The 27059-nt window shown below is 37.9% G+C and overlaps 2 protein-coding genes across 10 annotated transcripts in view; both read left to right on the top strand.

The window, feature by feature from the left end:
* Positions 1-3482, top strand: part of gphnb (gephyrin b) — a 122204-nt gene extending 118722 nt beyond the window's left edge. For all 8 annotated transcript variants that reach the window (XM_042220377.1, XM_042220376.1, XM_042220375.1 and 5 more), the window contains 3 exons: positions 57-160; positions 1556-1652; positions 2147-3482. In XM_042220377.1, coding sequence (XP_042076311.1) covers positions 57-160; positions 1556-1652; positions 2147-2280 — 335 coding nt within the window. In that variant the 3' untranslated portion in view covers positions 2281-3482. The remainder of the gene's footprint in view (positions 1-56; positions 161-1555; positions 1653-2146) is intronic.
* Positions 3483-6212: 2730 nt separating this feature from the next.
* Positions 6213-26532, top strand: pals1b (protein associated with LIN7 1, MAGUK family member b). 2 transcript variants are annotated; one of them, XM_005921516.3, is made up of 14 exons: positions 6213-6733; positions 9451-9932; positions 11814-12022; positions 14850-14927; positions 17665-17784; positions 18628-18789; positions 20047-20124; positions 20217-20400; positions 21794-21862; positions 21946-22017; positions 22579-22740; positions 23922-24124; positions 24392-24502; positions 25563-26532. In XM_005921516.3, the coding sequence occupies exons 2-14, from the start codon at positions 9605-9607 to the stop codon at positions 25737-25739; spliced, it is 1953 nt and encodes a 650-aa protein (XP_005921578.1). In that variant the 5' UTR covers positions 6213-6733; positions 9451-9604; the 3' UTR covers positions 25740-26532. The 2 variants fall into 2 exon arrangements, with proteins under 2 accessions (XP_005921578.1, XP_005921579.1); XM_005921517.2 differs by lacking the exon at positions 6213-6733 and adding an exon at positions 6743-8010.
* The last annotated feature ends 527 nt before the right edge of the window (positions 26533-27059 follow it).

Raw genomic sequence — 27059 nt, 5'->3', positions numbered from 1 at the left:
CCCCCCCCTTGCTTTCTCTCCTCGCCCTCTTCTCTCTGTCCCCCCGTCTGTCCTAGGAAATCCCGTGTCTGCTGTTGTCACCTGTAATCTTTTTGTCATCCCTGCCTTGAGAAAGATGCAGGGTATTTTGGACCCCAGGCCCACCATCATCAAAGCGAGGGTAGGACACACAGGGCAACTGGGACATCCTGACTTCATCGCGTTCCCAAGTGCAAAAAGTGTCCTTTGCTCCTGTGAGGGATGATTCAAAGTCGCTGTTGTAACAAATAGGCTTTAAGAGTGTCGATGCAATCAGCTGCAACAGAGAGAATATATAATATATGGGGACATTTACAGTTATGTTTATACGTAAAAAAACAGGGTGTATTATTGCAGCCCATTGCAGCCATAATTTGATATAATTTTCATCATCTGCTTGATACATATTTATGACCACAGTGTTTTGCTCTGATTCGGCAGAGGAACCAATCACGGCCCACACTGACCCAAAGGCCTGCTCCCCGGTCATGAATATTCATAACTGTAGAGTGAGAAAATCATATCACGATAATACACAGTGAGCACACACAGCCTATGTCCCCAACTAACATCATGGAGTGAGCAATCTGGTCCCCTGCCATTATGGGTGCTATTCAGGGTGCAGTGTTACATCATTTGCTGTTATAAAGCAGTTAGAAATCAACTTGAACACATTACTGCCACTTAGGGGTGCAAATGATGGCCTTCGCCAGATGTAGCCAGACAATTTCCCAAAGCAGATGGCATCAGACACAGGTCAGATAATACTCTGAGAAAACGTTTCCTTTTGCCAGCAAACTTAGATAATCTTTGAACTAATGTATTTGCCCTGTTTTAAATGTGTTTGGCAGAATTTTACCCAACTTGCTTACGTTTTGTGACAGTTCAAATCTGGATTTTTTGCCATTAGAAGATTTGTGTGTGTACATGTGTGTGTTTAGCCTATAGACTGTATATAAAAGATGGCTGTGGCTCTGAAGATGACTGCACTCTGTTTTTTAGAAGAGGCCATATTTGAACGAGTTTGGTTTTTTCACTTCTGCTAGGCTTTAAATTATAGCTCTGTTGGAATTCACTTGGTATAGCTAGGCCATCTATTGTGTGGCATTCAAGACCGAGGAAGGTTGTTTATTATTCAACTTCTGGGACTTGGTTGAAAATTAAAAGACATGCTAAATAAACATGAAGTGTGACTGAGTCCAAAAGCTTGTCCAGACCAGAGTGCACAGGAAAGTCGGAAAGAAAGTCATGCATGTTTTAGATTGTGGCTTTCATCAGCATCTTTAGCATTTCGTAATCAGTGTACGTGAACATCTGAACTCAAGCAAGACTCCTGTTGTGACTTTTGTCTTTGTGGTTCCAGGTAACAGTAACATGAGAGCCAGATGGATTCCAAGAAATTGTCTGAAAGCAAATTTTGCATTTTTTTCTCCACTACATTGGGTGTATCCTCTTCAATTTCATACTTCAAGCACAGTGGTGATTAAAAAAGGGTGATGCAGCATTAGAATTTATGTTGTGTGTTTCTTCGCTCTAGTTGTCTTGTGATGTGAAGCTGGACCCTCGCCCTGAATACCACCGCTGCATTTTGACATGGCATCACCAGGAGCCTCTGCCGTGGGCACAGAGCACAGGTACAAAACCAGCATCTGTGAGGGGAAAATAACATTTGAGCACAATGATAAAATAACACTCATAGGTGTGGTTAGTTTTATAGTGATTTACAAAAATTGTGTTGTTTTTTTAAACATAAATGCAATCATTTAAGAGCACCTTAAATTATCAGGACTGACAAGACTGGCAGCAGTTTCTTAGACGAGTTTGAAGATCAGCATTTCGATTCCCAGTCATGTAAACGTGTGATCATTTTGGCCGTTTAGTATTCGTCAGAGTGGAAATAATCAAGAGACTTACCAGTGTTCACAATCTCTATATGGAACACGGAGCAGAAGTAGACATGATTCCATACTAGGCTCGCCTCAGGGTTTCTTTGATTTACTGCAGGTGAAACTACTTCAAATACATGGTTTCTGTAGTTTTTGAATACTAGCCAGTTTGGCAGTGGAAAAAAAAAACTGCTCTTTTTAACAGCAGTTATTGTTTCCCCTCATCATCTTTTCTGATGCAGGGAACCAGGTGAACAGCAGACTGATGAGCATGCGCAGTGCTAACGGGCTCCTGATGCTACCTCCGAAAACAGAGCAATACGTGGAGCTGCACAAGGGCGAGGTGGTCGACGTCATGGTCATCGGCCGGCTATGATGTCATAATGGAGGGACGGAGAAACGGCGTCACATAGCGAGGGAATGGGTGGTTCACGGTGCATGTCCACATATCATTGACTATTCTGTAATATGCAACGGCACAGCTAGTTTTTATTGATTTGGATAACGTTGAGGTATAGTCAACATCTTGATCACAACCTAGATACATATGAAAAAACTAATTTAAAAAGATTATAGTATTTCAAACAAAGAAAATATAACTTTTAATGAAAAAAATCTAATTATAAAAAGAGATTTATTCTGTAATATATTATTATGATTATTCTTATTATTATTATCATTATTCTTATTATTATCATTATTATATTAAGGCAACTTTGTTCCTTTCATTGCAATTGCTTTGTGTGTTCAATGCTAGACCTTATCTATAGCAGTAGCATTTTAATAGACAGCTGTAGGTGCCTGCCAGGACAAAAAAAAGAAAAAAAAAAGAAAATTATTATTTTCTCATCTTTAGTGGAAAAAAAATACTCTGTTTTATGAAAATAAAGAAAACACCGAGGAAGGCTCCAGATTCCCCACGGTGCTCAGCTAAGAGGAAGAGGGGGGGCACATAAAGGCCACTTCCTCTTTGGAGTGCCCATCAAGGTGACACTTCTGTTTTTCTCTCATTAGTATGCATCATAATGGCTTCACAAAGAGCTTTGCTTGTTGTTTATCTTGTGAGTCTTGTTTATGTGCGCAGTGCCAAATGCCTGGGCAAGGAAGAGGCGGTGTCGGGGAGGGTGGGGAGGGGGGGGGGGGGCACACCCCAGTCGGCCCAGGACCCTAAAGCTTCCTTATATTCATGGTGACCGGGTGTAAACTCCGTCCCAAACCCCACCACGAGCGAGCTGAACCTGGGAAAAATAATCTTTTATTTGATCAACTATTTAAGAAAAAAAAAAATGAAAGAAAAGAAACAGCTTCTTTAAGTGCTGACAGCCTTTTTAACCAACTTCACAAAAAATGTACAGAAAAAAATAAGAATCATATTGTACAGATATATGTGACCAGCACTCCTAAGGAAATTATTAAGCAATGAGGAGACATTGAACAACGCTGTACTATAACATTTTCTGTAATGAAATGAAACTGATGAAAGAGACTAAGATAATAAAAATCCTTGATCATTATGTAAAAAAAACAAGTTCTTGTTGGGTTTCCTTTTTTTTTAAATAAAATATATCTAATGAAAAAGCAGTGAATTTCTTCTTTGGGGCTAAAAGTAGCGTGAAGGTTAGAGGAGTGTATGAATGAATCAAGAGTTTACCAGTCTTAACAATCACTGATCATAACAAGAGGGACTCAGTGAATACAGTTATTAAATATGGATTTGACTAAATGTTCAAGAAAAATCACAATTTCTGTTTAAAGATTAAAAAGTGGTGGTTAATTTTTTTGGTTTGTGACTTTTAACTTAAAAACACCCACAATTTTAGGGTCCAAAGATTTTCAGCTTTCCACTATTTTACAGTTTTTCTATCCCTTTATTTTTCTCATCCTCCTTAGGAGTAGCATGTAAAGTTGTTAAAACTAGGGTCTGTTTTTTAATACTGAACTAATGTGGTTTCATTTATATGACTTTGAATGGACATTGCTGTGCAATATTTTTGAGTCATTGCTCATTTCTTAAGATTTTACTTCCAAGGAGCCAGACTTCTTGTAGTGGTCTTGAGCAATAGTTCTTCAGGCTTTCTGAGGGGCTTTCAAAGTCTTTCTTCGGACACTGGCTGATTTTTCCTTCTTTAAGCTACTTAACTCTGACCTGTAAATCATTCAACAATATCACACCTAACTCGAGAGATGAACCAGTGTTGTGGCTACACATATCAGAAAACTTATCAAGGAACCAATTTTAAATTGTATCTTTAGGCACGTCGTTACTAGCAGCCTGTCACAAGAAAAGATTTATTTATTTCCATTTCTTTACTTGAATCTACAAAAAAATGACATAAAGAAGAGGAAAAAATCTAACACAACCTGAGAGAAGCATGTAGACCTTCAGTGTATCCATCTGCTGTTCACTATCCATCTTGTCTTGAGGTCTTGTTTGATGCATAACTGGATAGTCAGTCATGGCTTGATTTACCCAAAGCCCAGACCTCAAAATTATTGAAGCAGTGTGGGATCATCTCAACAGAGAAAAGAACAAAAGGCACCGAAATTCCAAAAGAGAGGTTTGAAGAAGCCTTCAAGAAGCCTGAAAAACTATTCCTGAAGACTACTTAAAGAAATTATAAGAGAGTTTGCTGATCTGAGTGGATACTAATGGAAAAGGGGCTTAAGAGAGGCTGTGGTGAGAAATAAAAGTGATCATACCAAATATTGACTTTCAAGCTCATTAGAATTATACCAACTTGGTTTTGCCTCAATGCATTTCCATGTATGTTTGCGCATGTTTCAATAAATCACTGCATCTGTTTCCCATTTTCTTAGCATATATAGAAAAAAATAGAGATGGCTTGAGATTTTTTCACAGTTTAACGGTTTTTACACTGTTAATTTTTTTTAATTTTTTTTTTTGTGGTTACTTTTTTAGTACTTCTTTTACTCACTGCTCCTTAGATAAACATGAAAAAATCAGTTGCATTGGAAGAGCCTAGGAGGTTTTAACTGTCTATCTTTCTAGGGAAGCTAAGTATTTAAGAATTGGGAACTGGCAGAAGGGAGCCTAACGAGGAAAAGAGGTTAAGCACAAAAGTGTCAGAAAGGATTAACCAAATAGAAAGTACGGCTAGAAAAGGCAGCTCCTGGCTTCAGTGGAGATATTTCTTAGGCAGCTTGAGATTAGACAGTTTCTCTTCTTCTCAGCAAGGTAAAATGACAGTAGATCCAATTAGCTTGCAATGAATAATAGTACTGTGACAAGAACTTAGTTAAAGTCATCAGTGTGGATGTGTGTAAAATGTGTTGAATGTAAGAGGATAAGAGTGAAGATGACGGCAGGAATAATGGCGCTTTCTTCATACCCTCAAGTGCAATGACTGTGTTTATTCATTAGAAGATATACATAAGTGTCTAGTTTTTGTAAATACATTCAACTAAATTAGGCCATTTAGATTAAAAAAAACAAATGAAAGGATTTATGATCAGTCAAAGCCTCTCTGAAGATACTAAGTTGTTGTTTGAACCTTTTGAAAAAGCTTATAGAAAGTAATATTATTATTAGGAGGAGAATAAGGCAGTCCTCCAAGTGTGATGCAGCTTCCTCTGTGATCTTCAGTCGTAATTTTATATACGCTTCCTTAAAATTCACTGTGATATTTTGTGATCTGTGGATGTGCTGTCATTAATTCCGTTTTATACTACTTTATACTTTGGAGGTAATTATGCCACTTTTACTTCACTAAAATAAAGACAGGTTAATTTACAGTTAGCTTGGACTTTTAGAGCACATTTTCAAGAAATGTAGTCACAAAATAAATTATATAGCGCTTAGAACTAACTTGACTTTTACAGGCTGCGGCATTAAAGTAACGCTCACACGCTAGTCTGCGAAGAATCATATGAATGATGTTTCATATGTACTCACACCCGCTGGTCACTTTGTTTTTAGCTACATCTGTTCAGTTTCTTGTTTATGCAAATATCGTATTACTCAATCACATGGGAGAAACCACATTTAGGCATTTAGACGTGGTCAAGCCTGCTGAGGTTAAAACCTTGTATAGGATTGGGCAAGAAATGAAGCATTATTTGTGAGTTTCCAATACGAATTTGGAAGAATTTAAAAAATACAGTGCTCTAAAGGCTATTTTCTCAAAGTGAGTGTTTTCTGAAACTATCCAGTTTTATTTCTGTTTATATTCTAAAGGGTTTCACTTTTTTTTCATTTATAGTGTGAATTATTAAAAAATAAATGCATTTCTTTCCCTAACTGTTGACATTTTGTGATCTATCATGTGATTAAAAGATATTGATCTTATCTTTAATGTAAGAACAAAACGAAACAGTAATTTAGAACCTTGCTTTTCTGTCATGCAGTCTGCACATTTGCACACAAGTGAATAGTTGCATGTATAAACACAGCATTTCAGCAAAGAAAACAAAATTAACCTTATTGTTGATTCCACGACTTTTAACAGGGATTTTATGGGGGAAATTTTCACTCTTACTCACTGCGTCACTGATCTAATCGGCTTCAAGTACATGGTGCAGTTCGGCAGATTGGGGGTCATCGCGTGCCTGACAGGGAGGGGGCGCTGTGGGGCGCAAGTGTTGCCACGGAGACGACTCAAAACAACAAGCGCAGTTCCACAGCAATGGCCACAAGTGTTCCCGACTGTGCCCGGACAAAACTCACAGCAGCGGCTGAACATGGTTCTGTGAAGACCGGGAGACACGTCTTCCTTATCCTGCTCGTACTTGTGTGAACAAATCACACGTTTTCTGAGCGACGGACAGTAAAATAATACGAAAATCTCATCCACTTCGCTCTTTTTAAAGCGGTAAGTACACCGAGTTTGTTGCGGGACAGTTACCGTTAAGCTACGCAGTTAGCGGTACCATGCTACTAAGCTAAGTTCCTTGCTATTGTTACGTTAGCTGATTAAAAATCCAATTTTACACTTTTAAATTAGGACCGCTGCTTATTCTAAGCGGATGTGGTACTGCTTTGTAGAAATGTGCTGCTACTTTTTAAAAGTTGTACGAAGCTACAAATTAATGTTTCAACCCAATAAGTAATATTTAGACACTAACTCCTTACAATTTGCCTGTTCCAGCTATCATGTCAAATTTATCATATTCATATTTTCAGTGAATTATGGATACTATGAACTGAAACTCATTTATTTTATTTTATTTCTACCTTTGTTACTAACAAGACAGTTGGTGTCTCATTGGGAATAGAAAGTAAATTACAAGTGCTTTAAGATTCACTGTGCAAATTTTAAAGTTACCAATTAACTAAGAAGCATTTTTGTGTCTTTATTTGCCTTTATTAGACATTTCACAGTATCTACTGTTATGCTGGAATGGTACAAGCCCATTTCCCATGTTTACTAGTTATTATGAAATCATTTGTAAGGCCATATAAAGAGAAACTGGCCGAGAAAAAGCATGCCAGTGTAGGGTGCTATCCGCATTTTACAGTGAGTTGTAATACCTTATCCTCGGAGCAGGCTTTAACACTTTTGTTGCAAAATTATTATGTGCACCATGTTCACTTGACAAACATTTTTCAGGACTTTTAAACTGCTCTCAGTAAGTAAATGACATACATGACAAATATTCCAGGACTTGCTCAAAGCTAATTTCGGGGTGATAAGTTTAATGGAGCCATAGTCTGAAAAACTAGGAATTCAGGGTGATTCACGATAACGTTTCCTATTTATTTGTGTGTGGTCATGGGATGTCCTCCTTCATGATGTTATTTTGTAAGGGTTTTATATGTTTGGTGTTCCACTGTCACCTAAATCTTTTTGTAGGTAGGTGAGCTGATTTGAGCCATTTATCGCTGTCTAATTTGGCATTAGTATTTATTTTCCCAGAAATATTTAATCCCTTGAGCAAATATCTAACTGGAACCAGTTTTTTTTTGTTTGTATTGTCTTACTTGCTTATGTTTAGGTGGGTGGGTGAGTGGGTCTGTGTGCGTGTGTGCCCATTCATGCTCAGTCTTCCACACAGGTATCCTGTCCCCTCCCAGCATCCCTCCCACTTCTGCTGTGGCCACCAAGCTAGGATGAGATCCCATGCTTAATTAAGCCCTTGGGAACAGATGGTACGCTGGCAGTCTTTGCTGTTTGTCAGCAGTACATCGCCACTCTAAACACAGCTAAATGCTTCCATGAGGGAGGGGTTTGAGAGACAAGACTGCCAGCCGTAATTAGCTTTGAGAAGTAGGTAAAAGGGGGGGGGGATTGCCATGTAGTGATGGGTGACGTGAGTATATGACTTACTACAAAAGAGAGGTGGCATTCAGCAACAGTTTTTGTTTATATTTATTTTATTGTTGCATGTAAAGGTTGTCTTAACTGCAAAGCCTTTGCAATAAGGTCAGGTGAAAGCTTTCAAAATCAAGCTTTTAATCCTGAAATGTATTTAAGCCATAGCTGGTTGTATTAGCTATTCCACAATATGGTATTTACACAAACACATTATGTAAGAAATCAAGACATGGTTTTGGCTTTCTACATGTCCTGTTATAAAACACTTTCACTACTCACTTATTGAAAGTTTTTTGGGGGGTTTTCTCATGAATTGACCAAAGCTTCATGTCTGCTGTACTACCAGAATCAAATGAATGCATGTTACGTCCTTAAAAGTAAATAAAGTAGCAGTTACTATATACATGTATGTAATAGAATAATGGGCACCCATACATACAATAGAGTTGATTAAGTTTTTCAGGTGAGCAATTAGGGATAAGTGTAAACAAGAAAATGGCTGGATGGAGCTGCACTCAAGGGATTTTAATTGACTAAGGTTAAAAAGCCTTTCCTGTTAGGAGTTAGATTAGTGGTGAGACTGATGAGAGGACGTGGGAGCCGGTGCTGGCACTGATCAACAGGCAACACAAAGTCTCAGCATGACTGAAATTTTGCAATGTGAGTCATTTGAGACGTTAAAGAACTTCAACATGACAAGTCTAGGCTGCTGAAACATCACAGATTCAGTATGAGGTTTACATGCCTGAGCAAGTTTTTTAGTAACACAGTTATTCAGGTTCAGACGGCAACTTCTGAAACTGCTACTTAGTAGTAGCAGTCTAAAACAGTCCTATAACATATTCACTTTACTGCAAAGTTAAGATGAAGGGAAAACGATTTGAGAAACTAAGTAGGAAATCTTTGCATATTTAGTTTCAAAATAGGTCTAAATGATAAATTAATATTAAATAGTGTGTTTAAATCATAGTTTATATTACATGATCGTAGACTACATTAATAAGGCTTGCAAATGTTTCTATGGGTGTATTTTATTTCAAGTGTGAACAAATAAATGCTGAGAGCATATAACAACAACAACAAGAAACAAATCAAGATTTTTGTTGAAACATTTATTTATAAATTAAGTGACACTCTTTTTAATTTACAATCTGTAAAATTATAGAAAAAGTAAATGTGCTGGCAGCAAAGACCTCAAAGATATTTTAGAATTAAGCATGTAAACACTTAGAGGAAGTGTTTTAAACCTTTGAAACTTTCTGTTTGAATTTCAGGATGACAAATTACAGAAAAAGGGAAAAGGACTACATCTTCCACTGCTTCAGTATGGCCCCTGAGTTGAGCAGTCTCAGCATCAGTCCCTCCTAACACTCCAGCAGATCTCAGGAAACACTGGAGTGCTTTGAGCGGTACACTGCTGCAGCAGGGATGATCACATCCCATATGAACGGTTATGTGCAAGAGGCCTCAGGCCTGATCAAGAGCCACAGGGAGAGGGCCGTGGACTGTCCAGGGGATGAAAGCAGCCTTGTCAAATCTCCACAGTGCAGTGCCCACATGGAGAGGATCCAGCATTACCAAGAGGAGCTGAGAAAAAGGAGGGAAGAGGACAGCAGGTTGAAGCATGAAATTGACCTCAACTCTTCCCTAAGGCTCAAGAAGCTGTCGCAGAACCCTAAAGTGGGCATTGACAATCCCACCTTTGAGGGAAAGGAAAAAGCCACCAAAGACACATGTTCCCTGGATTCTGTAGTCGGTGAGTTAACAGGTGTGAAGTGAGAGATTGCAGTGAGGAAGACATGCCTGAAAGAATGGGATGTATGCATACTTAAGAAAAAATTTTGGTAAAACAGAAAGAGTCAAACTAGTGACTAAACAGTGAAAGGGTAAATTGAAAGATGTTACTAAAGATGGTTGGTTTGGTGTCACTGATGTCCAGTTTCCACTGATTAGTTGAACCTATCCATTCATTCTCTTCCACTTATCCTTTTCAGGGTTGCAGGGTACCTATCCCAGCTACCATAGGGCGCGTGATTAGCTGAACCCAGCACAAAATTCATCATCATTATCATCATCATCATTTATTTATATAGCACTTTAAAAACACACCTGGTAGACCAAAGTGCTGTACAATACAAATATAAATATAGTAATAAAATAACAGAAACCAGAAATAGCAATAAAATTAATAAAAAATAAAATAAAAATTCAGCATTCCAGGAAAAAAATGTTGTTAGAAGAAGAGTGTATGGCATAATATGAGCGCACCACTATGGATCAACATGTTTTTTGTTTGTTTATGTTGAAAAAAGTGTCTTTGTTATATTTTCTATACAGTTTAAGATCATTTAAAGTCATCAGTATATAACTAAGATGCACTCAGTGATCATGATTTATGTAGTATGAGCCTTATTTTAGTGGGTAAAATACAAATTGTTAAAGTACTGGTAATTTTTTTCAGCCCTTACTCTAATGTATTTATAACAACAACAACAGTAGTAATAATAATAATGATAATAATTTTTTTTTTTTATCACAGCTGGACAGTGTGATTTTCCTGGGAAGTAACTTTTACCGGGTCTTCAGGGTCTTATCTTTTTTTTTTTTTTCACAGACAGTGCCTGTGTACCTTGACCCGTCTAAGACTTTGGTTTGACAGAGCTTTGCTGTGGTATAATAAAATACACACAATATTCTGTAGGATTAGTTCAAAGTTTCTATTATTTCTTTACTATATAAATACTTCAGATGATATTGGTGTCAAGCTACTTTTTAGCACGTTCAGTTATAAAATCTAATTTCAGTCAGTAGTAAATAATAATGAACATTACTCTAGACTGTAAACTACTTCATGAACGTTGTCCAAGAAAATGTGAAGTGAAAAAAAAAAGGATGCCACAAAATGTATTCTTACTATCTTCCATATTAAATCTCCAGTGTAAACACTGTAGCAACTACTGAACTGAAACAAAGGTTGACTAAAAATAAAGACTCATAGATAACTAGTGGCCTGGGAGCAAATTTCTGGACCTCCACAGCAAGATGTCTAATTATTGTTTTGATTTTTGCTCCCAAATGTTTTCTTATGCCATGACTCCTGAAGATTGCACTGCTAATCTTAAAATTTTCTACCTTCTTTTTATATTTTCATTGCACTGAAAGTAAACAACTATTCATTTAGCAGAAACATACTATGTACAGTATGCGTGGTGGCTTTGCAGCAGAGGTGGCTATTACCTTTGAAAGCAGTGGAGCAAAATCAGCTCTAGTTCCACTAAAATTAAAGTAATTATGCCTCTGAAAATGAAAATATTCTGTACATGACTTAGAAATAACATGTTTTAAGAGCAACAGACAGCTTGTGTGCTGCAGTACTAAGGTTGTAGATCTGTGTGTGATATAGCTAGAGATTACCCTGGGCCAAATACAGAATGTGCTAGTGGAAAACTTTGATATACAGGTATAAGACTTAGAATTTAAATGCAGTAAGAAGCTATGCTGCCAGAAAAGTAAACCTAGAAGACAAACAATGAGGAAAATTTTAAACTTAAAGGACTAAAAGCTAAAGTCCTGACTTTTCCTCGGCATTGCCTCTGTACTATTGTTCCCCTACTCACTGTCTGTGATTCTTTCTCAGAGCTGGAGGAGTTGCTGCAGACTCTGAAGTGGGTGCAGCACTGCTTGACTGATGCTCAGAGCCAGCAGGATGTGGAGCTTATAACGCAGCTCCTCACTAAGGAAGACTTCAGGACTGCCTATTCAATATACAGCGCTGTGTCTCAGCAGATGAGTAGAGTCAGTCCCACCTCCCCCCTTACATCACAAGCTCAAGACCTCTGCCTGGAGGTATGTGGGATGATCATTTTCTAGTTGTTTGTTACGGCTGAAACATTGGCAATACTATGTATACAAATATACAATACTATATTTGCAGATGAAGCTGTCCACAGTCTTGCGTTGAGAATAATGAAGCCCTCACTTTAATTATTTGAACCACGTCACAAAACCAGTTTTGTACCTCATTAGTCCAAGGGTGGCCTCTGCAGAGGTTGCATTTTATGCATAAAGGCAAAAAGGCACTCAGGCTGCAATTCCTAATTCCTAATTCCTTGGACCCTTTCAGTTTATATTTGCTTTCAAAGCGCATATGTGAGTAAAGCAACTGAGCAAACTCAGTGAAGCGTGAAAAATCTTTGCTCGAGGTGATGATTAATTCAACAAAGCTGCCCAAAAGACAGCCATGCCAGTCTGAATAATTATGAAATGTAAATTGTCTTGCGGTTAACAAGGTGAGTCAAAACAAAAATGAGGGATATGTGAGATCCAGGCTGCGCATAAAAATTGAGTGAGCTGCCAACAAAAGAGATTCAAGAACGTTAATATGACAATTAGGTTGAAAAGTGGATGATATGACAGGGAAATAAAGGAGGAAGGTGTATTTCAGGTTATTTGTAAATATAAAAAATAATGAGTGTTTTTTAACTAATTTTTTTATTTTTGATACCTTTCATCGGGTAGTTGCTGTTTTCTATTTAAATAACAGTTTACAGTGCCTGCAGAGCTGCAGTACAGAAGGTGACAGAGAGCAACAAACCAATTCAATCTTTAGGTTTGAGTAGGTGGTAATCTGCCACACCTGAATTCCTTGTTGACAAAACACCAGCTGGTCTCTGCTGAAGCAAAGCAGCAGTAATTGATTTGTGTCCCAGCAGAACTGAGCCTCTGCACACAGTGTTCAAAATAGAGCCTGTCACACAGAACAGACCTTGTAGAAAGACTGAAATTCTGATGTGGTTTGCCATGAAACACATAGAAGCTCTGTATATCTGTGACAAGTTACACCCACAATAGGCACTTCATTAGGATTAGTGTCAACTTGTGATAGGTGTAACATGAAAGAATGTAATGGAGACTTTTCAGGACATCGTTCAGTGTGATGTTTAGCTGATGGCTAGATGTGTAATAGTACAACTTGTGTCAACAAAACAGACTGTGAGCTGTGTAGAGTTCATTCAAAGGCCAGCAAGCAGCACTGCAACAGAATTGCTATTCCAGTCATGACAGGAGTGGTTTGAAGATAAAGAGGCTGGGTGTGATGATCTGTTTTGCCTCACACACACAGCACATTGTCTTCCCTTCCCTTTCTTGTGTACAGTAAATCAGTGTGCGCACCCATCCACCGGGCCAGCTCCCGAAGCGCTTATCAGTGCATTAAAGTTTGAGCTGCAGCATGTCTAAACTAAGTGGCTGTTCTGTGTGACACTCACTTTGACCACTGGGTAAACTAATCTCTCGGCAGCCCTTGATGCTGGCTGAGCAGTGCAGCGCACTGCGGGAAGGAAGCCAGGATCTGGGCGGCCAGAAAAAGAAACTCCAGCAGCTTACAGCAGCGTGGGCCGCGGCGCCGCACCACTAAGGGGGGGAAGGGAAAGTGCGTCACCTTGTTAGTGAGAGCTTTGATTAGTGTAACGGATGAACTAAGCTCCAAACAAGAGAAGAAGGGGAAGAAACAGAAGGCCAAAATAATTAGCGATTATTCATGAAGAGTCCAAAGCCACAGCCACTGCATTGTTTCATGAAATTACAACACAAGAGCCAAAGGATTAAAATGGCACAGAGAGAAAGAGAGGAAAGAAAGAAAACTGGGACATTTTTTGACAGGCTGGAAATTGACCAGAATTTTGACATGCTGCCGTTCAGATCGGGGATTTTCCAGTCCCCAGTGCTTGTTAAATTTGGTGAAACACAAAGTTCGCACATTATAAACACAGGATGAAACTTGCATTTAACAAGACTGTATGTAGAGCAGTTTTCTGCACGGAATTCGAACTCCTGCTGTGAGTTACATGAGCGGTTCCAAATTAACTCTGTGTGAGGGACCTATGTTTGTGTGCACTTTGAAAGATATACTTTCCCCCCCCCCCAAATGTTTGGAAATTCTTGTGTTATACATAGATCACTTCAAAAATGTTATTTGTCTTGCAGTTTTCTTGGAAAACATTTCTTCCATGCCACAGGCTTGTTACCAGAATGTGCCACTAGCATGGTTTTTATGGTGTACGTGGGTTTAGGATGGGAACAGTTTAGCATCTAAACTTCATATAGATATTTACAGTATGTACGTTTTGGTACCCAGACAGCAAGTGAGGGTCACAAGATGAAAGAGCTACATTTGTAAAATATGATACAACAGCGCAGATTCAGAAAATAATGTCCATGACAATGGTGATAAAGTCATTAGTTGAAACCTTTCATGCACATTTTACTTATATATTATTCATCATAGCGTTGTACTCCTATGCATAAAAAGTTAGACCCCTTAGCTGTACAGTAAGGAGAAGACCATGGAACTATCAAGTGTTTGCTTTCAGATGTTAAAGTGTGAAAGAAGAACTAACCTTGTAAAGTTAGTAAATAGGATACATAATTATCCTTGAGGTCTACATTTGATATCTGTCAATTTGATAAAGGGGGATTTAACTTTCTAACTTTACTTGGATTCTCGTGACTTATTAGATGACTTAAAAGTCATGTTATAAAAGATTAAGAGGTTGACTGTCCCTATTGTGTTAAACGTTTTTAATTAGCCGTTGACAGTTTGTTCTGACTTGATGCACTGTTTATAGCTCTTGACAGAATTATTTTACTGTGGTGTGTCTCTGTTTCTCTTCAGGTACAGAAGATTCTCCAGTCCAGCCAACATAAGGAGGGTTTAGAGCTCAGAGCTCTGCTCACCAATCCTCATCTCCAGGTCAGAGATCAGCCTCCCAGCCATGACCTCTCCTTACCTGCAATTTTATTATAAGGCAGCACCATTGAGGCCGAGAAAGCCTGCAGAACCTTTTGGGCCAACTCATTTATTTAGTTAATATTCTGATAATTGCACAACTGGAAATATAATTAATGTTTTACTGGACTCTTTCCAAAAGGCTAATTGTTTTTCTTGCACCTTCCACTAGGATGTCAGAGGTCCTAGTGGAAGTATAGAATATGCCAATAAACCATAAGACTTGGCTGCCTACCAGCTCAGAGACAGTTGGACAGTTTTACATCTCTGTTGCTGTCATATGCACTTTATTAGAAGGTGAAATAGGGCCCTTTCTCTTGAATGAAAGATATAGAGGTCAGGCTCTCCATCATTACAGCCACAGGGTTATGAAATGGATGGAATTTACTGTTTTGATCAAGGACACTTGGCCAGGGCGGATGGTTATTAAAGACCTTAAATCCTCTATGACATATTAATTCTAAAACTCTTATTTTTAGGTGTTATTCAGGGTGTGTGTGTGTGTGTCAGGCTTTTTTTCAAGATCAACTTATTCATCAAGCAGTTTAAATTAGCCATTTGGTGTGTTGTTCATCCACCTCCTTTAAATTAATTTTTTTAATTAAATTATTTTTTTAATAAAGGTTGTGAAAAATTAGGTTTGTTATGCTAGTTTATTTTTTACACATTTTTACTGAGCACAACCACAAGTTTTAATAGAGATGTGTAGTGTTGTTGAAGCAGTAGTGTTTTGGTGAGCTTTTCTGCAAGGAGTACAAACACTGAGCTCAAGCTTTAGCACTTTATGCTCATGTGTCCAAACACTCCCTCCTCCGGTCTGTTCAAGTTGCAGAATATACCATCACTTTCTTTGACATGTCAGTCCTGCCCATCTCCACTCCCACCTGTTTTGAGCCATCCTCCAACCCAGTATCCATATGTAGTCTCCAGCGGGGTATTTACTCATCAATCATATTTGCAGGGAGGGATGAGCTCAGAAATTAGATGCCAGCCTCTAACTATGTTTTGCCGCTGTAATAAATCATTTTAAACTGGAGTTGTCTCACTGAAATTAGCACTAATGATGTCAGACAAATTGAATTTGTTAAAAAAAAAAAAAAAGGACCATTCTGGCCCATGCCTACTTATTATGGAGAGACACTTAAAATTTAAACTTAAATGTGGCAATATGACTTTAGGTATATGTAATTTGTAAATTGGTGAAATGCTGTATCTGTCCTTAAATTACGCATATGTAATTTTGAGCAACCTTCTTGTCGGACTGCTTAAAGAGCTTTTTTGTCCACTGTTTGTGACATGGCTACAGTTCAACATAACGAGGTCCGACTTGTCCGTAACCCGTGTAGTAATGACCTGACGTACACTGCCAAAGACTGCTGCTGGCCTAGCTGACCAACTGGACAATTAAGATGCTCCTCTCTCATGTGCTGCTTTTTGCATCTTTACAGAAACATTAGCATTGCAGTAGACAAAGGCCACTCCCACAGCTCTGTTTTAAAAGAAAAACAAAATAAAAAAACATTACACGCTTCATTTTGGGTAACCCCTGCAGCATTACATTGGGAGTTTTTGTTTTAAAAAAATTGGCGTGTCAACGTGAAAAGAACAACAGAAACTGCATTTATTCGATGTTGCGTGACACTCTGCCTTTGTCAGTTTAGACTAAAGTGACTCCTCTGTAGGAAAAAATGAAGTCACATTATCAGGCTGTCATCGTCTATTAGCGAGGCACTAAGGTGAGAAAAGACCCCAGGTGCGTTACTCTGCTATGATTTTTATGGTTGAGGGTCTTGACAGGGGAGCGCCACGGGGTCTGATGTTTGACCCAGATGACCGTGTGAAGCATCGCAATCTCCCACCCCCGATGTCGGTTAACCCCTCCACTGAGTTGGAACCGTGTAGCCGGCAGGGGCAGAGTGATGAGATGTGAGCCTGCCTTGTGGCACAGAAATTGGAACAGATTATGCTGGTTTCTCTGCAGGGAGCAGAGGCTCACATGAGTCACCCTGTAGTACAGGTAAACAGCTTCATGTGAAAAACTAATAGAGACATGTGAGAGACGAGCAGGGCCCCCTCAAGTCCCCTTGTCTCCCTCTCATTGTTTTCTGGGACACCGTTTCCTCGGGAGCAGTCCAGCCAAAGGTGTTTGATGATTGATGGCCGTGCATTTTGACTCCTAAATGCAGGGGAGAGTAAGACGGATTGCGTGTATGCCAAAGCTTAGCCCGGCCTCTGCTCTCTCAGGTCCCCTCTGCTGCAGGATAGAGAAACTAATTTGGACCGACGGTTATTAATCGTGGGGTACCGAGCGCTTGTCACATTAAATGAAGTGAAGGAGCAATATCTGTATTATTTCTGGCTTAGAGGTGGGTTTGCAGACTGGTCTTGTTAAAAAAGATTGGGTGGCAGGATGCTTCTGCTTGCAGGTGCATGTCAAAGGGGTCTGGAAACTTGTTTGGTATCACTTCGTCTTTCATCATTTTACATTAAAAAATCACAGCAGTGAAGAATTTGATTAAAACCGTATAAGATTTATGATCATTTTATTTCCCATGTCAACTGCTATAGAACGCAGCATCCTTTGTTTCTCCTCAAGTCCTCATTTATTCCTTTCACACTTTATTTTTGTTCACTACATGTTTGTATATTTCTGCATGATCATACTCTTTCTCTACAATATATGTGTGTGTTTGCATTGCAGGCACTGATGCAGGCCCATGACAGCGTGGCAGTGCAGGAAATGGCAGAGGAAAGTGTGACCCAGTACCTCGGAGAGACGGTTAAATTAGTGCGGCTGGAGAAGGCCAGAGACACTCCACTGGTGAGATGTCATCAGTTTTTTTGGTTGTATCTGCAAAGAAAGAATAAGAAACATGGTAACAAGGATAGGCAATCATAATTTATTGCAACACAACCCATAAAAATTAGCTATGTCATAAAAATGCCTCACCTGATTTCATTTTTGCTAGTGTTCCTTCAAGATTATCTCGTCGTATGTCTCTGCGCTGCTTCTTACTTTGAGTTCACTGTCTGAAAGTCTCATTCTGACCAGTTGCACATGTGTATCTGCGATTTCATCATGGATTGTAAACTGCTTACTTTCAGTAGTGTACATCAGCTTCTCTGTCAACCTGACCCTACTTCATCAGTAGAGAAGAGAACAGATACCAGATGGTAGTTTTCAGTTGAGCCTACAATACCACTCCCAAAGGTGGCTCATCATGTTAGGAATGCAAGCAAGGTATACTAATCCTTTTAATATTAAATGTAGAGTTGTACTATAACATCCTTTGGCCTCCAAGGGAGAATAGTTAGCAGAAATTACTTAAGTCATGTCTTCATGCACCAGTACATAGTCATCATTAACTACCTGCCCTAGCGCCCACATATGTTTCTCCTTTGACTCTGGTTTCCTGTGAAATGAGGATGGAATTGGAAGGGTTGTTGCATTCAAACTGTGGAGGAGAATGAGTCCCTGTCAGCCTGAGTGTCCCATATCCAATGGGAATGAATTGGAAATGAAAGTGGTGGTCGCATTTCTTTGTATTCACACCCGTTCCTCTCCTTGTGTCTTCAGACTTGTGTCTTTGCTCAATGTAAGGTCTTTTTCTTGTTATGCCATCTGTACAAACTTTGTAAGTGTGTGTCTGTGCGTGGTCATCAGGGTGCAACAGTACGTAATGACATGGACAGTGTGGTGGTGAGCCGTGTTGTAAAGGGCGGAGCAGCAGAGCGGAGTGGCCTCCTCAGTGAAGGAGATGAGATCCTGGAGATCAACGGGATTTCTATCCGTGGGAAACACGTCAATGAAGTCCACGACTTGCTGGTAATTTCAAGTGCTCTTTTATTTTTCATAGCAGTTTGTTTTGTTTTAATAATGGCACAAAGTATTTCAATACGGTGACATGAAAAACTATTTGTCCCATTTCTGATTTCTTTTTTTTAATATTTGTCCCCCATAAATGTTAACTTAATCTTAAACGTCAGCTCATCAAACAGATTTTAAGATCAAAGATGGATAAAAGTTAATCCAAGTAAGGATTACTAAGTGTGGCTGAATTAAAATAATTCTGCAAAGAAGAAAAGGCAGAAATTCCTCCACAGCAATGTGACTTATTGCCAGTTATTGATTACAGTTTTTGCTGCCAAGGGTGCCGCAACCAGTTAATAAGTGGGCAGATTTTATTTCCCTTAATAAATTAAATAATCCAAAATAAAAACTGCAGTTTGTATTTCTTCAGGTTATCTTTGACTACTATTAACCCTTTAAAGCCAAGCAGATCATATTTGATACATGTGTTTTTGTGAGTTTTTGAGACTTCTACATCATCAGTGTGACTTTTTTTTTACCCCAAAAGATGATAGAAATTGCATGACACACTTTTAATTACTAAATTGCGAAAATATTATTTATGTAGCAAATGTTCTTCAAATTAAAACTCACATATGCAGATTTGATATATTTTTATATATTTTGTCTAAAGATTCAACAAACACTCCATTATCAAAAAATTAAAGATTTCTGACAGGTCTCTCATGATTCAGGTTTTAAGGGGTTAAATTTGTTTGATGATCTGAAACATGTAAGTGTGACAAATATGCAAAACAAACCCTAAGAAATCAAGAAGGGGACAAATACTTTTTCATGTTGTAATGAACATTCAGATTGCTGCTACCTGGACACTTTGTTTGTAACTTTAATGTCACAAAGGGCATCGGGATATATATATATATATATAAAACAGGTATCTTACTTGAGATGCTGGTTGCAGTAGGTTTCACTCACAGAGAATATAACTTTAAAAAATGATTATTTCTAAATTGAAATAATAAATGAATATTTCTAAAAGAGTTTTAACATATAATTCTTATTAATAGATAAAATAATGTTACTGCTAAAAAAAAATGTTGTTTAGGCAAATTGAATTTCAAGCTGTCATTTAAAAAAGATATGCAAATAATAGTTGTTTGAACTAAGTGTGCTCTCAGAATATAAAATCTATCTCCTAAATTACAAGTAAATGAATAATGTCTCTTCATATTCCTGTTGTGTTCAATTTTTTGCAATTCATGTTTTCCACAGCAACAAATGCATGGCACTCTGACCTTCCTCCTCATCCCCAGCTCTCAGATTAAACCTGCCCCGCACAGACAGACTGTGGTAAGTATCTTACAGTATGTGGCCGTATGTGCGTGAGATGGCCTGTCTACATGCGTGCAAGAGTCCTTCACAATGTAAAACCCTGCCCTCAGATGCACGTACGAGCGTACTTTGACTACGACCCGTCTGATGACCCCTTCGTGCCGTGTCGAGAGCTTGGCCTGTCCTTCCAGAAGGGAGATATACTCCATGTCATCAGCCAGGATGACTCCAACTGGTGGCAAGCCTACAGGGATGGAGATGAGGAAAACCAGCCCCTGGCTGGACTCATTCCAGGTAGAAGTCAGACCGGAGCTGAATGTCATTATGAAGTTTATTGCTTAACAAGGACAAATAATAACAGCAAGGACATAATACTGCATAATATATACAAATACCTATAGTTGTGATGTCATACACACAGCATGGAGTAATAAAAGACATATAACTATATTAAAACCCCCCACATCGTATTATATTTTAAAATATACATGCTGTTTTTTAATACTTTTTGCAATGTACAAGGCTCAAATGTGTAAGAGGAGGAGTAGTAAAATGTTATTTAATGTTAAGCTCCTGTTTTGGTATGAGTAGCTCTTTTTTATTTATTCTTTTCTCTTTCCCCTCACACCCCAACCATCCGTGGCAGATGGCTGCCCCTCCCTGAGCCTGGTCCTGTTGGGGGTTTCTTCCTGTTAAGAGGGGGGTTTTTCCTTTCCACCATCGCAAAGTGCTTACTCATAGAGAACGTTTAATTGTTGGGGTTTTCTCCAGAATACTGTAGGGTCTTTGCCTTACAGTATAAAGCACACCGAAGCTTTGTTGTTGTTGTACTTTGGCGCTATATAAATAAAACTTAATTAAATTGTATTTATTTTTGTGGTCGGTTAAACCGTCGGTCAGTAAGCACAAACAAAATGCTACGTGGAAATGTGCACATTAAGATATGAAATTATATAACTTGGGTAGATTTGTTGATTATTAATCATTACTAGATGTACTGAGTATCATCTATAATGGAAAAGCAACACAAAAAACTGGAGCCCGTATATGGATATATGCAAAGCGAATACTATTTGTGGGGTTACACACTTAAAATTGCCAGAAAGAATAACTGTGACACTGCCTATAGCGTACACACATAATTAATTCACATCGTGGTAACAACTTTCCAAAATGGCATATTTCTGAGAGATGATACATGAAATAAAATCTTTAATAATTAATGCATGGGCTACATAGGAGAGCTTCTTATAAAATAATGATAAGCCAGTAATGTGCTCGACCCCTTCTAGTAACTGGAAACCCAGTCTCAGAAGAGTACTTGAAAGTGACTAATAGCTAATCTGGCACTACTACCCTGGCAGGAATCAGCATCCATCTGGCACGTCAAGCAGATTAAAGCAAACACCTGAGAATTATTTGTGATTACTTTCTGACCTAGGCCTTGTTGTGGTGGGACGAAAGAGTGGGTTAAGCACTGGAAATGGAAAGCGGGCCATCTTTTTGTCTCCCCCTCTTTAGGTAGAGAAAGAAAAACAATAGTAGGCTTGCAAAAGCTTAGGATTTGTAATATTGGTGGTTTCTGGCCACGTAGTAATCGTCCAGTCTAGGCACAAATAATGTTCCAGTATAATAGAATTTATATAAATTACTAATAACTGTCTGTACGTTCTCTTTTTTTTTTAAGGTAAGAGCTTCCAGCAACAGAGAGAGACATTAAAGAAAACTCTAACAGACAGAAGTCGAGAGCAGCAAGGTAAGACGAAGTTAACGTGCTCAGCGTGTTTTAACAGTCTTGTGATAATTTGCCTTCTAAAGCAAATTTCTTTGTAATAACAGGGAAGAATTGGTACCCAAAGAAGAGTAAGAAACAGAGGAAGAAGAGCACGTCACAGTCCAGCAAAAGTACAGGTAAGGCTTTCTTCTCTTGTGTCGCTCTTCAGTGGTTTGAGCAATAATCCCATTTAAAAGTGGGCTCTGGTTACAGTCTTAACCCAGTGTCGCTCTGTCTTTATCACACGTGAAAGACCACTTCCACACCAGAGCTGACACGTCTCGTCTTTCTCACTTCAGCTTGATCAGACTTGGTGTGTCTCCGGTCAGATTAGTCCTACCCTCACAGACAGGATCAGAGGGCGCACGAACAGGTGACCAGCAGGTGCCTAAATGGCTTGGAGGAACCTGTGCTGTGATTGGCTCACACATAGAAACACAAATATTCACTAAGTAGCACACATACTGTTCTAATGAACCTGATCCACGGCTAAAAGTGGCAGACTGTGAGCCATGAGGGTCAGATATGAAGCACTATGGAAAAAAAACTTTACTCAAACACAGTAAATTTATTGAACTCTTAATCCCATGCATCTTTCTATCCTCCACAGAGAGGTCACAGGTCAGCCCAAGAGCTCAAAGTAATTTGGTATGTAGGTCAGGGATGTTTCAATAACCCCTCCCACGCTGTCTCCTCAGACTACGATGACATCCTGACCTATGAGGAGATGTCGCTCTATCACCAGCCTGCCAACCGCAAACGCCCCATAGCTCTGATCGGCCCAACAAACAGCGGTCACGATGAGCTGCGCCGGAGGCTTCTTTCCATCGAACCCGAGAAGTTTGCTGTCGCTGTTCCACGTAAGTCTCCGCTTGGTCAAAGCAACAGAGCCCAGAGCGAGGCGACGTGAAATGTTAATCACAGACCTCAGATGATGAGCGGAACGCGTTTCTGGTGTTCAGTAAAGAAGTGAAACCATTTAACTTATCACATAATGCACAACTGTTTGTCACACAGATAAATTAAAAAAAAAAGAAAGTTATATATATATAATTATATATATATATATATGGTTATTATATGGATGTATATATATATATGTATATATATATATATATATATATTGTATATGTATATATGTATATATGTATATGTGATATATATATGTATATTATATATATATGTATATATATGTATATGTATGTATATGATATATTATAGTATATGTATATGTATGTATATATATATATGTATATGTATGTATATATATGTATATATGTATATATGTATATGTGTATATATATATATATATATATATATATATGTATATGTATATATATATATATATGTATATGTATATATATGTATATGTATATATATATTATATATATATATGTATATTATATTATATATATATGTATATATATATATATGTATATGTATATATATGATTATATATATATATATATATATATATATATATGTATATATTGTATATATATTTGTATTATATTATATGTTTATATATGTGTATATTATTATTGCTATGTATGATATATATATATGTATGTGTATATATATATATATGTATTATATATGTATATATATGTATGTATATATATATGTATATGTATATTATATATATAGTATATATGTATATATATTTATATATGTATATATATATATATGTATATATATATGTATATTATATATGTAATATGTATATATATTATATATATATGTGTATATATATATATATATATATATATATATGTATATGTATATATATATAGTATATTATATATATATATATATATATATATATGTATAATATATATGTATATATATATATATGTATGTATATGTATATGTGTATAGTATATATATTATATATATGTATATATATATATATATATATATATATATATATGTATGTATATGTATGTATGTATATATATGTATATATATGTATATATATATATACACAACTTAAAGCTCAGAAAATGTAAAACAGTTATATCTGTCCTTCTTAACGGCTCAGATACAACCAGGAGCCCGAGGATACATGAGCGGAATGGGCGCGAGTACCATTTTGTAACCCGTTCTGCATTTGAAGCCGACTTGGCAACGGGAAAGTTCATTGAATCGGGGGAGTACGAGAAGAACTTGTATGGCACCAGCACAGACTCCGTCCGACACGTCATCAACTCTGGACGCATCTGTCTGCTCTGCCTACACACAAGGGTAAGAGACCTCGTTACTGTCCAGACACTAACATGTTAATTACAAAGCCCGTTAGATCCTTCCTCATCTGTGATCTTAACCACTGTGGCCCTGCCAGAACATAATGACCCCCTTTCATTTCCTCAACATAAGTCTTAATCCTGTCTAAGCCTGATCAAAGCTGAAATAACACATTTGAAGACACCATATTTAATCTGTTTTTTTTTCCTTGTGTTGCTCTTTCCATTCATTTTGTTTCTTTGTGCCTTGATTTTTTTCTTCTGTCAGTCACTGCGAGTCCTGAGATCCTCCAACCTTAAGCCATATGTGATCTTCATAGCTCCTCCTTCTCAGGAGCGACTACGCACCCTGCTGGCCACAGAGGGGAAAACACCAAAGGTAAACGCTGACCAGCTCAGAAAAGAAAACATAGTTCAGGCAGAGCAGGGAATGACCATTATTTACTCACATATATTGCATAAAAACTGGTCTCTAACTCACAGAATCGCCATGAGATAGTAAAACTAGAGGCAAGATGCACACAAACCAAACAAAAGTGAAATTGTGTGTAAACACAAAGGCAGAAAGGGGTATTGTTTCATCAGTCATGGAGAGCAGTACATAGTCCTGTTTATAAATTGCATACACTGTTAGCTCAATTCCCAATCCCAGCTTTAGTCATGAATTAATCTGGGTAATTTTGCTTGTGAAAAAAGACTCTTTAGGCCATAAACTCTTAGACAAAACTGTGACTAAAGAAGTAGAGAGAAGGAAAGGTGTTTGGTTTAATGGTCTCAGAAACAACCAAGCCCACACAAACGCTTTGCGACTGTTTGTCTGTGAAAAGCGCTTAATTAATAAATAAATTTTACTCACTTTACTAAATAAAATGACATCATCACATCATCGGCTTTTCAAAAGTCTGTCAGCACAGCACCGGTCTTTGAAGTAGTGCTGGCCAAGATGGTGATATAAAAATAAAAAATGGATCAAAAAACAAAAACAAGATCTCATCCTTTTCATTTATGCGTTAACTTATAGAGAGAAAAGAATTTATAGCATCACCCGAAGAGAAAGGCAAATCAGTTTTATTATTTTATGAAGAACAAAAGGTGATTCCATAATAAAAAAAAATGCCTTTTTTAATTATTTTAAATTTTAACAAAACAATTTTGAACTGAAACTCAAAAAAAAACTAACCCTAAAAAAAAAAAGTGTGTACACATGGTGTGAAGTACACATGACACATTCTTATAGATCGCAGTTAATATGTGGGGAAAAGTCCCAGGCACGTTTTTTATGTGTGTACACCGTTGTTTAAATGTATTGGATCCCAATTTAGATATAAAAATCAGTAAATAAACATTGCCTCTGTTCATGAAGACTTGAGAATGAAGACACGTGATAATAAGAGTCACTACTGCAGTTTCTTGAACTGATGTCCATGTCCTGTGCACAGCCGGACATGCTGAAGGAGGTCATTGAAAAGGCCCGCGAGATGGAGCAAAATTTCAGCCACTACTTTGATGCAACCATCTTGAACGTGGATCCAGACCAAGCTTTCCACGAGCTGCGCAGGATGATAGATAAACTGGACACTGAGCCCCAGTGGGTGCCCACGTCCTGGCTGTGTTAGAGGTCACTGTGTCCCAGCACCATGAGTCGAAGGACGTAAACAGAAGACTGGAGAGTGAAAAACGAACCAGGGACGGTTGGTAAACTGTCACTGGAATTTGACTTGCACATTTTCCTCGATTGTAGAGGAGGTGATCGTTACAGGGATGGACTCAATTTTAATCTTTGATTTTGTTGTCGGTGTGCGTGTGTCTGTTGGTGATTTTTGTTTCTCTGTTGATCTCAGTTTTATGCAAAGTCATTTATCAACAAAATAGAACCATTTCTATTCTATGCTTAATAGTTATTTATAACTGTACATACATATTTTCTAGACCAAAGGATCAAGTGTTTTACTGTTACAGTTTGTGTGTGGGAGTCTTTATGTGTTGGTTTTTAATTGACTCCCTAATGAAGCAGCAGATCAGAAACTCTTTAGGTACCAAACAGAAGAGAAGCATCAGTGCTTTTTGCAGGGCACCGTCTTCCACTCAGAAGTGCAGGAGAGAGATCTGCTGTAATCTGCACAGTTTGGAGGTACTTCCATTGTCAGTATTTGATTTTGTGTCTCATTTTATGATTTTACGCTGTGATAACAAACCACTGTAGCTGGTTGTCGTTACAAACAGTAATGCTGCTAAGTACTGCCGAGTTTCTGGTTTTGTTTTTTTTTGTTTTTCTATCAGTATTGATAAGAGCAGTTAGTGTGATTCCAACAAATACTGTATTGATTCTTTGCAGTTCATTTGCAAATTCATAAGCACAATTTTGTGCTCATGAATTGTTAATAAAATAAAACACATGTGAACAAGTCACATATTTTGTCTGGCTTTTATATCAAAGAGAAGGTTTTCTTTTTATCTTTTCTGTAGTTCTGAGTTTCCATTTCAGTTCAGATTCCAGGTTTGGTGGTTTGAGTTTAGCTTTTAATGTTTGAGAATTTTTAGGTTTTGTTTTCAGTGTTAGTTTTATTTTTTTTATATAGTTATATTTGGGTATTTGTCAGGACAAGTTAACAATAAAAACCCTGAAAACCATCAATTTCACACCCGAGCCTCAACTCTCGCCGCCTGATACCTGTTACTAGTCTGTGGCCCTGGGGTTGGGGACCGCTGGTCTAAACCACTAGCTACTTGTCAGAGCCAAGGTATGCAGAAGAGCATCTCCGAATGCACAATTGAACCTTGAAGCAGATGGGTGACAGCAGTAGACTATCAAACCGGCTGCAGCTAAGAACAGGAAGCAATAACCATGTCCATCAAGGCCATCAGGCACGTTTACAAAACAAATTTGACCAAACTGGCAAAAGACTTATCAGCATGCTAGAGTTTTTTTTTTTCTT

Source organism: Haplochromis burtoni, unplaced genomic scaffold (genome assembly GCF_018398535.1).
Source record: "Haplochromis burtoni strain Fernald_Lab_line unplaced genomic scaffold, NCSU_Asbu1 Contig_47, whole genome shotgun sequence".
NCBI lineage: Eukaryota > Metazoa > Chordata > Actinopteri > Cichliformes > Cichlidae > Haplochromis > Haplochromis burtoni.
This window is presented reverse-complemented; position numbering and strand designations above follow the sequence as displayed.

Coding starts and splice junctions, on each gene's coding strand:
- pals1b (XM_005921516.3), top strand. CDS start 9,605: ATGATCACATCCCATATGAACGGTTATGTGCAAGAGGCCTCAGGCCTG. Junction 22,741..23,921: donor GTTTGCTGTCGCTGTTCCAC/GTAAGTCTCCGC, acceptor TTAACGGCTCAG/ATACAACCAGGAGCCCGAGG. Junction 24,503..25,562: donor CAGAGGGGAAAACACCAAAG/GTAAACGCTGAC, acceptor TCCTGTGCACAG/CCGGACATGCTGAAGGAGGT.